The following is a 12,674-nucleotide window of genomic DNA, read 5'->3' as shown; positions in this document are numbered from 1 at the left end:
GGCCCCATACACCGAGGGTGGCGGGTTCAAACCCGGCCCCGGCCAAACTGCAACCAAAAAATAGCCGGGCGTTGTGGCGGGCGCCTGTAGTCCCAGCTATTCGGGAGGCTGAGGCAAGAGAATCACTTAATTAAGCCCAGGAGTTGGAGGTTGCTGTGAGCTGTGTGAGGCCACTGCACTCTACCGAGGGCCATAAAGTGAGACTCTGTCTCTACAAAAAAAAAAAAAAAAAAAATGGCTGTTAAAATACTCCTCCCTTTCCCAACTATATATCTGTATGAATACAGATTTTCTTCATATACTTCAACCAAAACAATATATCAGAACAGACTGAAGCAAAGCGGAGATGAGAATTCAGCAGTCTATTAAAATAGACATCAGGGAGATTTGCATAAATGTAGAACTGGTGGCATTCTTTTCACTAATTTGTTTTTAGTAAAGTTACCTTTTCACCAAGAACATTATTTATGATAAAATATAATGAGTTTGTCACTTTAAATGAATTAAAGGGTATTTTAGGCCCGGCACAGGGGCTCACATCTGTAATCCTAGCACTCTGGAGGCCGAGGTGGATGGATTGCCTGAGCTCACACGTTCGAAACCAACCCGAACCAGATCAAGACATATATCTAAAAATAAATAAATAAATAAATAAATAAAATAGCGAGGCATTGTAACAGGTGCCTATGGTCAGTCCCCACTATGCTACTCGGGAGGCTGAGGCAAGAGAATTGCTTGAAGCCCAAGCAACCAAGAGGTTGCTGTGAGCTGTTACGCCACGGCATTCTACTGAAGGCAACAAAATGAGACTCTGTTTCCAAAAAAAAAAAAAAAAAAGGATATTTTAAAATCCTCAATTTTTTTAATTTCTAGTGTAGTATTTATAAAACTCACAGACATAAAAGCTTTTGTCCTAATTTCTTTTAAAAAGTACAGGGAAGTTGAATGTGAAGGGATTTCAAGAATCAAAGTTTAAGATCCACTGCCCTAGTTCCTAACCAAAAGAAAGCAAATAACTTACCTCCTAAAATCACTTTTCACCATTTTATTCTCCTTAGAAATACCCCTCCTCGTCAGCATCAACACTAGCATGTCAGACTATAAACTCTGGATAATGGGAAAAGGAAAGAAATTTTTATACGTACATACAGATGAAAATGGCGGCCACAAAGTAGAGGACACAACAACTGCGAGGGCAGAGCCTTCTCAAAAATCAGCACGGGAATGACCAGTGCTCAGGGGCATTGAACAGAAATTGCTGTTTGTGCTAAGCAGTAACAGCCAACATTTTCTGAACTTTTATGTGCCAAAAATTATTTGAAGTGTTTACTTGTCTAATTTTATAGATAGATCATGACGCAGGCACTTTTTGTTGTAAGTACACAGAAGAAACTGGGGCAGAGATGAAATTAATAATAAATAACACCCAGCTGGGAGCAGTGGCTCACACCTAAAATCCTAGCACTCTGGGAGGCCAAGACCAGCCTGAGCAAGAGCAAGACCACATCTCTAAAACTAGCTGGGTGTTGTGGCAAATGCCTGTAGTCCCACCTACTTATGTGGGAGGCTGAGGCAAGAGAATCACTTAGGCCCGAGAGTTTGAGGTTGCTGTGAGATGTGACACGCTAAAGCACTCCACTGAGGGCACAAAGTGAGACCCTGTCTCAAAGAAAAAATAAATAAATAGCATCCAGAATCTGTATCTTTCCTTAACTATTATGCAATATGGCCTCCCATTTATCAATACTTACCAATATTTTTTGAATAAAGACTTAATTGAGTAAACATATGATTATCAGCCAGGCACAGTGGTATGGGCATATAATCCCAGCTACTTAGAAGGCCAAGGAGGGAGGACTGCTTGAGCCCAGAGTTCAATACCAGATTGGGCATCATTCAGGATTCAAATAACTCTGGTGGTTGGGGTCTGAAATTCACAAAATCTATTTCTTCCTGTCATTATCTAAAATTAGACCTCCGTCTTTCTCACTGACAGGTTTTTAAGTTCTTCACTCAGAAGCATAGTCACTACTATGCTTTTTTTCTCACTACTTTGGCTCAATTATTTGGTAAATACTCAACACTAATGAAACCTACTAGCACCTATACAGATTTCTTCTCAATTTACTATTTACAAATTTTTTTTTTTTGAGACAGAGTCTTACTTTGTCGCCTTTGGTAGAGTGCCAGGGCGTCACAGCTCACCGCAACCTCAAACTCTTGGGCTTAAGGGATTCTCTTGCCTCAACCTCCCAAATAGCTGGGACTACAGGGGCTCACCACCCAGCTCCCATTTACAAATTTTAAATTATTATAATTACTAGATATAAATTAGAGAAAGCTATGTAATATCAGATATCCTTAAACTTCTTTTATGATGAAAAGTTGATTTCTCTAAATCTTGAAAATGGGAGGTAGGATTAGGAAGAAGACTAAAATGGTGTGAGCCAAATACAGTCATGTATTGTTTACCAATGGGGATACGTTGTGAGATTTCATAATTTTGTGAACATCACCTTACAGTGTACTTATACAAACCTAGAGGGTATAGCCGAATACCCTGTTTCCCCGAAAATAAGACATCCTCCGAAAATAAGACCTACTTACAGGAACGATAAGACATCCCCTGAAAATAAGACCTAGCGCATCTTTGGGAGCACACCTTAAAATAAGACACTGTCTTATTTTCGGGGAAACAGGGTATACACCTAGGCTATATGGCACAGTCTATTTCTCCTAAGCTACAAATGTGGACAGCATGTTACTGTACTGAATACTATAGGCAACTGTAACAAAATGGTATTTGTATATCCAAACACATAAAAGGCACAGTAAAAAGTATAAAATATTTTTTTTAAAAGGCACATCCACGTATGGCACTGACCATGGGCACCAGCAGGACTGGAAGTTGCTCTGGGAGAGTCAGTGAGTAAGCAGTGAGTGAATGTGAAGGCCTAGGACACTTCTGTACACTACTATTGACTTCATACATGTAATGTGTACTCAGGTTACACCACACTAGAAAGTCTTCAGGGTCAGTAACATGAATGGAGCCGTCATTTCCTATGATAATAATGCTTTCTTCTGGAATACCTACTGAAGGACCTGCCTGAGGCTGTTTTACAGTTAACGTATTTGTAATAAGTAGAAAAAATATACTCTAAAATAACAATAAATAGTATATAAGTACATAAACCAGTAATACAGCTATTTATTGTCAAATATTATGTACTTTACTATATAATTGTATGTTTTTTTTTCTTTTTTTTAACACAACTGGCAGCGCAGTGGGTCTTAGGGGGGGCCACAGTTGTATGAAAGAACGATCATTGGCCAAAATGCCCTTTTTTGGCACATTCATTGTACTCAAAGCAAGAAAGTGTTCTGGTCACTTGTAATTGATCAGATAAGAACTTCTGCTCCTCAGGGATATTCTGATTATCATTCTCCTCATAATAAAATTCTTTTATGCTTAAAAAATGTGTCAAAACCTCCAAATTATGCAAAGTGGGCATGCATCAAAAACCAAAGGCAATGTTCCCTCAGGTTGTGCACATAACATAAATACTTCTACTTGTTCTTACACAAATGCAGGCTAATCTGGGAAGGGAGGTCCCTGAGGCCCAGAGATTTTCAGGAAGGTTACAGACACTCTCAAAAATTACTGTGCTACACATGCAAATAGTGCAGAGGCAGCGGGCAGGACAACATCCTGCCCTGTGTTCTACTGAATGACCAGTGCAACCTGGGCCAAGGACTGACTTCCTCTATCAAACCAGGGAAACACTAGTTACTGATAATTTATAATTATTACATTTGGAATGAGTTTCCACATTTTCAGAAATCTGTGTCCTGCAATTAAAATAATTGCAGAATAAAGACTTGATAACCATTAAAGCATTTTCATTTTATCAATCAGATGGAAAGTCTCTGTTACAGGGTATATTTTAGAGAACCTGGTGTAAAAGTTACATTGTGTCAACTAATAACCACAACTTTAGAGGGAAACTAATCCAATCTCCCAAGATAGGGTAAGAAAGAGCTGTGATCTTTATCTCTTTCTACATCCTACCTTCACAGATCCTCTGTTTTTCCAGAAGAGTAAGCCATAAAATGGCTATCTGCAGCTACCAGAGGAGCAATAATTACTGCCTGAGGGTATATAAATTTGTATCCAATCAGAAGTAAATCCTAGGAGATCCTATAGGAATTCCTACCCACCACACCACTAAGCCCACCAACATTTAGAAACCATTTCTCTGCCTTGTCTCCCTACAACCCAAGACTTGGGGATAAACCTTGCTTCAGAAACAACTATCTGAAAATGCATACCACCTTATGCATACTCTATTAAATGATAAATCTGAAGAGAGAAAAAAAAGCCTTGATACAATGTACTATCTTCCTTATCAATCCTATTATCTTAATATAACCCTTTCTCTAGCCTAAAATTAAATATTTTTCTAAATCCCAATAAATCCTTACCTTGTGTATTTAGACATTAGCTCTAACTCTACATTCAAACAGCAAAATAAAAACACCTTTGAGCTACTTCTTCAAACTATAAGTTTCCCTAACTTGAGAGAATTCACAGAAAAAAACCACACCTAATTTTCTATCAGTTAAAAAGAAAAGTATGACACCACCTTTATGCCTCTTCTAGTCTCTCATCCAGAATATGAGAAGAGATCAAAGTATCTCTCAGGTGACCGCTCCCACTCACCATGTTTTTTTTTTCAAAAGGTTTGTCCTTGGATCCATATATACTTTCCCTGTGAAAGTTGAGGTTGCCAGAACTAGCACTTCCTCTAAACTCCTCCCCTTTAGACTGCTGAGTAAGAACTGAACAGTTTAATCAGTACAGAGGGTTTAAACACTTGGCAGTTCCTCAAAAGGTAAAACAGAGTTACCGTATGATCTAGCAATTATACTCCTAGTTACATACATAAGAGAACTGAAAACTTAAGTCCACACAAAAACTTGTAGTCAAATGTTGACAGAAGCATTACAGGTATTCGCAATAGCCAAAAAGGGGAAACAACTCAACTGTCCATCAACTGATGAACAAACTAAAAATGAGGTATATCCACACAATGGAGTATTATCCAACCATAAAAGGAACAGAGTACGGATAACACGCTACAACATGAACCTTAAAAAACATTTTTCTGGTTAATAACCAGAATCCACAGAGAACTCAAACATATTAGCTAGAAAAGTACAACTGATTCCATGGCGGGGGGAGGGGCGGGAATTGAAGCGAAACTTCTCTGAAGAAGACAGGCGCACGGCCTACAGACATATGAAAAGATGCTCATCATCTTTAATCATCAGAGAAATGCAAATCAAAACTACTTTGAGATATCATCTAAGATTAGCCCACATCACGAAATCCCTAAACTAGAGATGTTGGCGTGGATGTGGAGAAAGGGGAACACTTCTACACTGTTGGTGGGAATGCAAACTAATACATTCCTTTTGGAAAGATATTTGGAGAACATTTAGGGATCTAAAATAGACCTGCCATTCAATCCTGCAATACCTCTACTGGGTATATATCCAGAAGACCAAAAATCACATTATAACAAAGATATTTATACCAGAATGTTTATTGTAGCCCAATTCATAATTGCTAAGTCATGGAAGAAGCCCAAGTGCCCACTGACCCACGAATGGATTAATAAATTGTGGTATATGTACATCATGGAATACTAGGCAGCCTTAAAAAAGATGGAGACAGCTCAGCGCCTGTGGCTCAAGTGGCTAAGGCGCCAGCCACATACACCTGTGCTGGCGGGTTGGAATCCAGCCTGGGCCCACCAAACAACAATGATGGCTGCAACCAAAAAATAGCCAGGCGCTATGGCGGGTATCTGTAGTCCCAGCTACTTGAGAGGCAGAGGCAGGAGAATCACTTGAGCCCATGAGTTGGAGGTTGCTGTGAGCTGTAATGCTAGGGCACTCTACTCAGGGTGACAGCTTGAGGCTTTGTCTCAAAAAAAAGGAAGAAAGAAAGAAAGAAAGAAAAGATGTTTGCATGGATGGAGCTGGAACATATTCTTCTTAGCAAAGTATCTCAAGAATGGAAGAAAAAGTATACAATGTACTCAGCCCTACTATGAAACCAATGAAAGCTATAACCAAATTATAGCCCAAGAACATGGGGAAAAGGGATAGGGAGGGGAGGGGACGCAGGAAGGGAGGATGGGTGGAGGGAGGGTGATTGGTGGGACTACACCTACAGTGCATCTTACAAGGGTACATGTGAAACTTACTAAATGTAGATACAAATGTCTTAACATAGTAACTAAGAAAATGCTGTGAAGGCTATGTTAACCTGTTTGATGAAAATATTTCAAATTGTATATGAAACCAGCACATTGTACCCCAAGACTACATTAATGTACACAGGTATGATTTAATAAAAAAAATATATTTTTAAAATCCAGTCACAAAAGACCACATAGCATATTTCAGTTATATGAAATGTCCAAATAGATAAATCCATAAGAGACAAAAAGTACCTTAGCAGTTGCCTAGGACTAGGGGGAGGCTACCTGGGATGAAGGGAAATTGGGGATGTCTGCTAATGGGAACAGGTTTTGGGGGGGGAGGGAAGGTGAGAAAATGTTTGAAAGTTGACTGTGGGGATGACTCCACAACTCTGTGGATATACTAAAAACTGTTGAATTATACACTTCAAATAGGTGAATTGCATGGTATGTGAATTTTATCTCAATCTGTCATTTTAAAAGGGTGGTTAATGTGGCTTCATCAATCTATTTCATTTTTCAAATCTATTCCCATTTTTTTTTTTTTCCAGTTTTTGGCTGGGGCCAGGTTTGAACCCATCACCTCCGGCATATGGGGCCGGTGACCTACTCTTTTGAGCCACAGGTACTGCCCTATTCCTTTGTTTGAAGCTACAAAAGGACACGTAAGAGGAAAACTTATTTGACTGTCAGCCTAACTAAACCTTAAACTGTTTCATAAGAAAGGAAAGGGATATAGACTAAATGATCACAGTAGAGCCACAAATCCAGACATCTGACAGGTCAATGTCAAGTGAAAACTGAATTTAAAACAAAAACAAGAACAAATACATGCAAAGATTTCTATAAAGCTTAAGTAGGCCCCACGTAGAAACATCCTCCCATAGAAGTTTACACAGTGCTAATAATCTACAACTCATAATTGTCAAGCTCAACTTTGTACCAATGTGTTAAAAGAAATAGAAAACCGGGCGGCGCCTGTGGCTCAGTGAGTAGGGCGCCGGCCCCATGTGCCAAGGGTGGCGGGTTCAAGCCCAGCCCCGGCCAAACTGCAACAAAAAAATAGCCGGGCGTTGTGGCGGGCGCCTACAGTCCCAGCTGCCTGGGAGGCTGAGGCAAGAGAATAGCGTAAGCCCAAGATTAGAGGTTGCTGTGAGCCGTGTGACGCCACGGCACTCTACCCGAGGGCGGTACAGTGGGACTCTGTCTCTACAAAAAAAAAAAAAAATAGAAATAGAAAACCGTTCTATCACACAGCAAATAGCTTTTGTGGTATTTCCAAGACAGGAAAAATAACACATAAAGCTATATAAAGAATATTCTAATGATGTGAAGCATGTGAACATAAAAATTTATCAAAATTTCAACAAGGGTTTTCCCTGGATTGTGGAATTACAGAAGACTTTTTTCTTTTATACGTCTCTATTTCACTCTACAATAAGAATGCCTCGCTTTTGTAATCAGAAAAAAAAAAAGCCCTAAACAGTTTCACATGTATTACCAAACATATAATATACTGTATAATAGACATTACATCAACTGGTACAACCTAGTTTTTAAATACTTGGATCAAGACTGCAGTTGGGAATAGAGCCGGCATTATCTTAACCACCCAGCAGCAGTTTTCCGTAACAACCTCCTCCCCTCCACATCAGATTCTACTCAGACCACTGCACTTTCCCCAAAATAAACTCAGCATTTATAGTCTGAACAAAGTTCCCCAAGTAATTTTGCTAAACTCCCACTCCCATCCTAACTCCTTTGAGAACCAATCTTCCAGGATACCCATACAAACCAGATCCAATTTAAATAATCAGTCAAGAGTGCTATGATAAGCTACAAGAATGTGGCCTACAGGGTCGTTACAGGGAATGAAGAGGTAAAAGTCTTTGGTTTTTAGTTCTGAGTAAAACTTAATCCAAGAAAATATACTTAAAGACTACGCACAATTCAAATAAAACAATGAGTATTTCTGTTTTATATAATAGCATAAATTTATTAAGATGTCCTTAGAAACTACATCAATTTTAATATACCTATTTAAAACACAAACCAACTCAAAATGTATTTACTGTAAGTGTGTACAGCACATTGGCAATGTGATAAAACACACAAAAAAAGAATGTGGAATATGTCGTGGGACTAGAATCAGCATTTAAAATGTTTTCCCCTAATGTAGAGAAATTTTTGCCAAATTTTCACTTGAACTGTCATTTAACACTAAGAAAAAAAACCTAACCATAGCTATTCTGCTTAGGCAGCTTTAAAAAATACCATCACTTGACTTTGAGTTAAATTAGAATGTAAATTAGAATGAAAAATCAAGGCAAAATTTTTCTTTGAAGATTGAAGCAATGAAACTTTTTACTAATAAAGTGTGTTGAATACAGAAACAGAGTGGAGAGTGGAAAAAGCCCCAAAATCACTTGCTTAGTCTGGGAGCTCTTTGACTGAAGAGACCCACGTCTTATCTTTGCAAGATTCCCAGTGCCTGGCACAGAAGAGGTCAATAAACCTTGCTAAAAGAGGAAAAAGTGTTTGAACTAGAATTCTTACCAAAAAAATTTTAAAAGATTGTCCAAAATATGAAGGTGAGATTTTAAAAATATTTAATCAGGCTTTAAAAATTAAAATGCTGGTAGGCCTAAACTTCCCCAAATGTTAACAAGAAATAAACGTTTTTTAAAAACTGTATTTCCTCATACAGAAATGCACAGTTACAGACTGTAATTTTTTCATACCAAATTTCTCACAGACCCATTAAGATGTCCATCCACATCTATTAAAGACAAAAGTCTTCAGCACTGAACGCTGACTGCAGGCACCAGGGGGCCTCCAAAGAATAACTTGATAGTAAAGGAAAAGGTAAGTAAGAGTTCCTAGTAAAACTTTTGATCCTATTCGGTCTTAAGATTGCTGGAAACCTTTCACATCTGGAGCAAATAAACAGCATTTAGTCACAGAACCAGTACACACAGAGCTAATGTTAATTTAGATACCATCATTTTCGTTGAAAAAAAAAATTAGCCCCTTGCCCCCCAAATCATACTACCTTCGTTGATTTGCCAAATATTAAGTACATATGCTTAACTGTAGTAAACAATTATTTTCAGGTAATTTGAAAACAAATAATAGAAGCCCATAGCAATCCTTCGAGGGTGTCTGACAAGCGGACTATAAATTGTTTTAAAATAAAACGCCTTTCTACTCGCTCACAAAATAACGAGTGACGACGCAAATTTTAAGGTGAAGAGACTCTTTGGCAGAAGACTGCATTTAACTTTGAAAAATATCTTGCAATAAAATCGATATTTAACTCCTGGCCTGTCCACCTCTTTCCTTTCCCCTCTTACCTTCCAAAAAACATCAAACTCCAATTAAAACACCAGGGCCTGGAAACTTAAAATGCTAGGAAGACTTGTAAATACCTTCAGGAACACAGGAGAGGCTTTCCAAAAATCCTTTTCTAAGTCTGTGCAGAAATTAAGCTCTGCTCAAACCTGTTACAGTTTCAAACTCAAAAGCCAATCCCTTCAGCCAGCCTGTCTACATAACGCTTAATTTCCTACGTGCATTTTCAGCCCCATCAAAGATTTTGTTTTTACGCCAAATAATAAGTAAATTCCCGCTAATTTTATCCTCTGTCAGAGTCCGTTCTATAGCATCGTGTAAGAACGCAGAACAAACGAAAAAGTCCTATTAAAGCCAAGGGTTTCTCTTCTGTTGTTGTTCTTAATTTACAAAATTTACTCCCGGAACAACAACAAGCAGAGGCAGCCAAGGGCAACGCACAAAGAGATCGGAGAAGAACTACACAGCGCGGACATACAATGCTAGTGGCAGGCATCCTTGCACCCTCCTACGAAGGGTCACCAGAGGAGAGCACGACAGCGAGGGGAGCCCAGCGGCCTTTCTGAAAAGCTGTCTCACGCAGAGGGGCTCCTCCGATCCCCAAGCCGGCGAGCCTCGGTCTCCGAGGGTCCGCAGGGACCGGCCCTATCTCCCCCGGCCTCTGCGACCGCGCTCCGGAGGCCGCTCCTCCGCGCCCAGCAGCCTCTTCGCCCCCTCCTCGGCTCGCCCACCCCGCCGCGCTCCAGGAGACTTGCCTCGCGGCGGGAAGGGGCCCCTTGGGTTTCGGCCGCGGAGGCAGGGGCGAGGGGACCAGGCAGCCAGCCCTCCCCGCAGCCAGGCCGGGCCCGCACTCACCCTCCAGCAGTCGGGTGATGAGACTGTCCACGTTCAGCTCCCCGTCCGCCATCTTGTCGGCACAGACTGTTCTCCCGGCAGCGGGAACAAGGGCTTCTCGGCGGCTGAGGCTGCGGCGACGGCTCGGCGTTCCCTTACCTACAAGTCACGCGGCGTTTCGACCCCGCTCCAACTCCCCTGCTCCCGGGCCCTCCCCCCACCCCCTCCCCGCCAAGCAGCGAGAGCGCGCGCACACTCGGAGGAACCCACAATAAATAAATAAATAAGCAAGCAAGCGGGGCCCCCAAGAACCAGGACGCGTCAGACCCTGGCCGCCACCCCCTCCTCCTCGGCACCGCCCAGCTCCGCAAGGCTCACCAGCGCCGCCGACGGCCCCACCCGCAGCGCCACTCACTCCGCAGGGGCCCGGCCCGCCGCCGCGCCACGCAGCCTCCGCGCAGGCGCACCGCGAGCTGGTGCGCTGTTCTCCAGCCGCCCCGGCCTTCGCGCAAACGCACTGGACTGGCTGTGCCTGCCGCGGCCCCCTTCGCGCAGGTGCGTCGTCGTCTCTCTCCCTCTCTCAGGGCTTGTTCACTGCGCCGAATCGCCGCGGCGGCGCAGGCGCCTGAAATTCCCGGGCTTTGCCGCGCCGAGGCGGCCGCAGTTACGCAGGGCGCGCGTGGGCAGGGCTGATCTTCCCACTTCTCTGTTCCCCGGAGCCCGGCCGCTTCGCGGATGCTCGGGCCGTGCCCATCCTGCCTCGCTTTTCTTTTCTGGGCTCCATTTCCTGGTTTTGCAAGTAATTCCTGAACATTCCGTTAATCCGGAAACTCAGACTGCAATTTATCATGTTTGAAACCCCAGTTCGCGTGTATGGGAGGCGTGCTGAGAAAGTTTGACGCTGCGAATAAGGGATTTGATACGCTGTCAGTCCCCAAGCTATTTCTGCAGGCGTTTCAAAGAGTCAGCAGTAATAACATTTGTAATGGGTGCCTCTCTTTGCCCTCTGTTTAGCGCTGTTCCATATCTTACATCTCCATCCACTCCGTGGGTACTGTTTTTCCACAGTGCTTTTCTATTGATGCTTCCAGTATGGTGCTTAGTCATCCTACCTAGTAGTTGTTTATGCGCTTATCTCCTGCACTCGACTCACCTTCTAGGGAATAAGAACACATTTAGCTTTGTACCTACGGTACCACCTAGTTGTTTCCACACCATACCGCTTCTAGAAACGCAGGAAGAAGAGTAGCCACCCCTAGGGTCTAGGCAAACCAGAGGCTTTGGCCTGGTTTAGAAGTTGGTCACATCTTGCTCATTCCACGGGTGTTTTTCCAGAAATCAAGACATGATGCTGTGCCAAGTCCAAGGCAGTGCTGCTGCAGGTCACTAATAATAGCTTACGGTAATCAAGGTCCCTGTATGTGTTCTGGCGCCGTTTCAAATGTTATACCCATGTTACCTCACTTAATCTTTACAGCAGCCCTGTGAGATGGGTCCTGTTATTATCTCTATTTTGAAATGGAACTAATTGGGGGTACAGAATGGTTAAATACCTAGCCCTAAGTCACAAAAAAGTAAGCAGCTGAGCTGGGATTCAAACCCAGACATCTAGTGCCAGAGTCAGCACCCTTAACAGTTATGATATACTCCCTCTCAGCGTACGTCAGCTGAGATGTTTAAACATGCATGTGCTATGGCACAAGCTTGCAGAATAGAAACCATAAGTTTTGGGGGATTGGAAAAAAGAAGCCCTTGTCCAACCAAGTGCTTTATAATGTCCAGATGGTTTGCAGAGCTGGGGATTCCTAATGCCTTTAATTAATTAATTAATTAATTAATTTTAGTTTTCTCTCCATTTCAGGATTTAGCTTGTGTATTGATGTTGAACATAGAATAGGCAACAAGTTATAATTGTGGTCCTCTGTGGGGTAGTTTTCACAGACTGCAGTAATCTTAGAGATGAACTGGCTGTAGTTTTCGCAGATTATTTCTAGGTCATTTTAGGGCCTGTAGGGATGAAGAAATGGCTCATCATCACTCTTTCTTGTTTTGTTCAAGTACATTTATTTATACCCTACTTCATTCCAGAAGAAGGGATTTAGCGTAGCTTACATAAATTTGTACAGCGGGGTAAATTAAAAATAAGTACAGAGAAAAATAGGATGAAAGAAAACTGTGAGTGGGAAAGATAAGATTAAGCCAGCAGTTTTATATGCA

The 12,674-nt window shown here is 41.8% G+C and overlaps 1 protein-coding gene across 1 annotated transcript in view; it reads right to left on the bottom strand.

The window, feature by feature from the left end:
* Positions 1-10,987, bottom strand: part of PPP1CB (protein phosphatase 1 catalytic subunit beta) — a 43,254-nt gene extending 32,267 nt beyond the window's left edge. The window contains exons 1-2 of the mRNA XM_053587089.1: positions 10,836-10,987; positions 10,479-10,616 (exon numbers count right to left, since the gene is read on the bottom strand). Coding sequence (XP_053443064.1) covers positions 10,479-10,530 — 52 coding nt within the window. The 5' untranslated portion in view covers positions 10,531-10,616; positions 10,836-10,987. The remainder of the gene's footprint in view (positions 1-10,478; positions 10,617-10,835) is intronic.
* Positions 10,988-12,674: the final 1,687 nt, after the last annotated feature.

This window comes from Nycticebus coucang, chromosome 4 (assembly GCF_027406575.1).
Source record: "Nycticebus coucang isolate mNycCou1 chromosome 4, mNycCou1.pri, whole genome shotgun sequence".
Lineage (NCBI taxonomy): Eukaryota > Metazoa > Chordata > Mammalia > Primates > Lorisidae > Nycticebus > Nycticebus coucang.
Note: the sequence above shows the minus strand (reverse complement) of the source record. Positions and strands in the feature narration are given on the sequence as shown.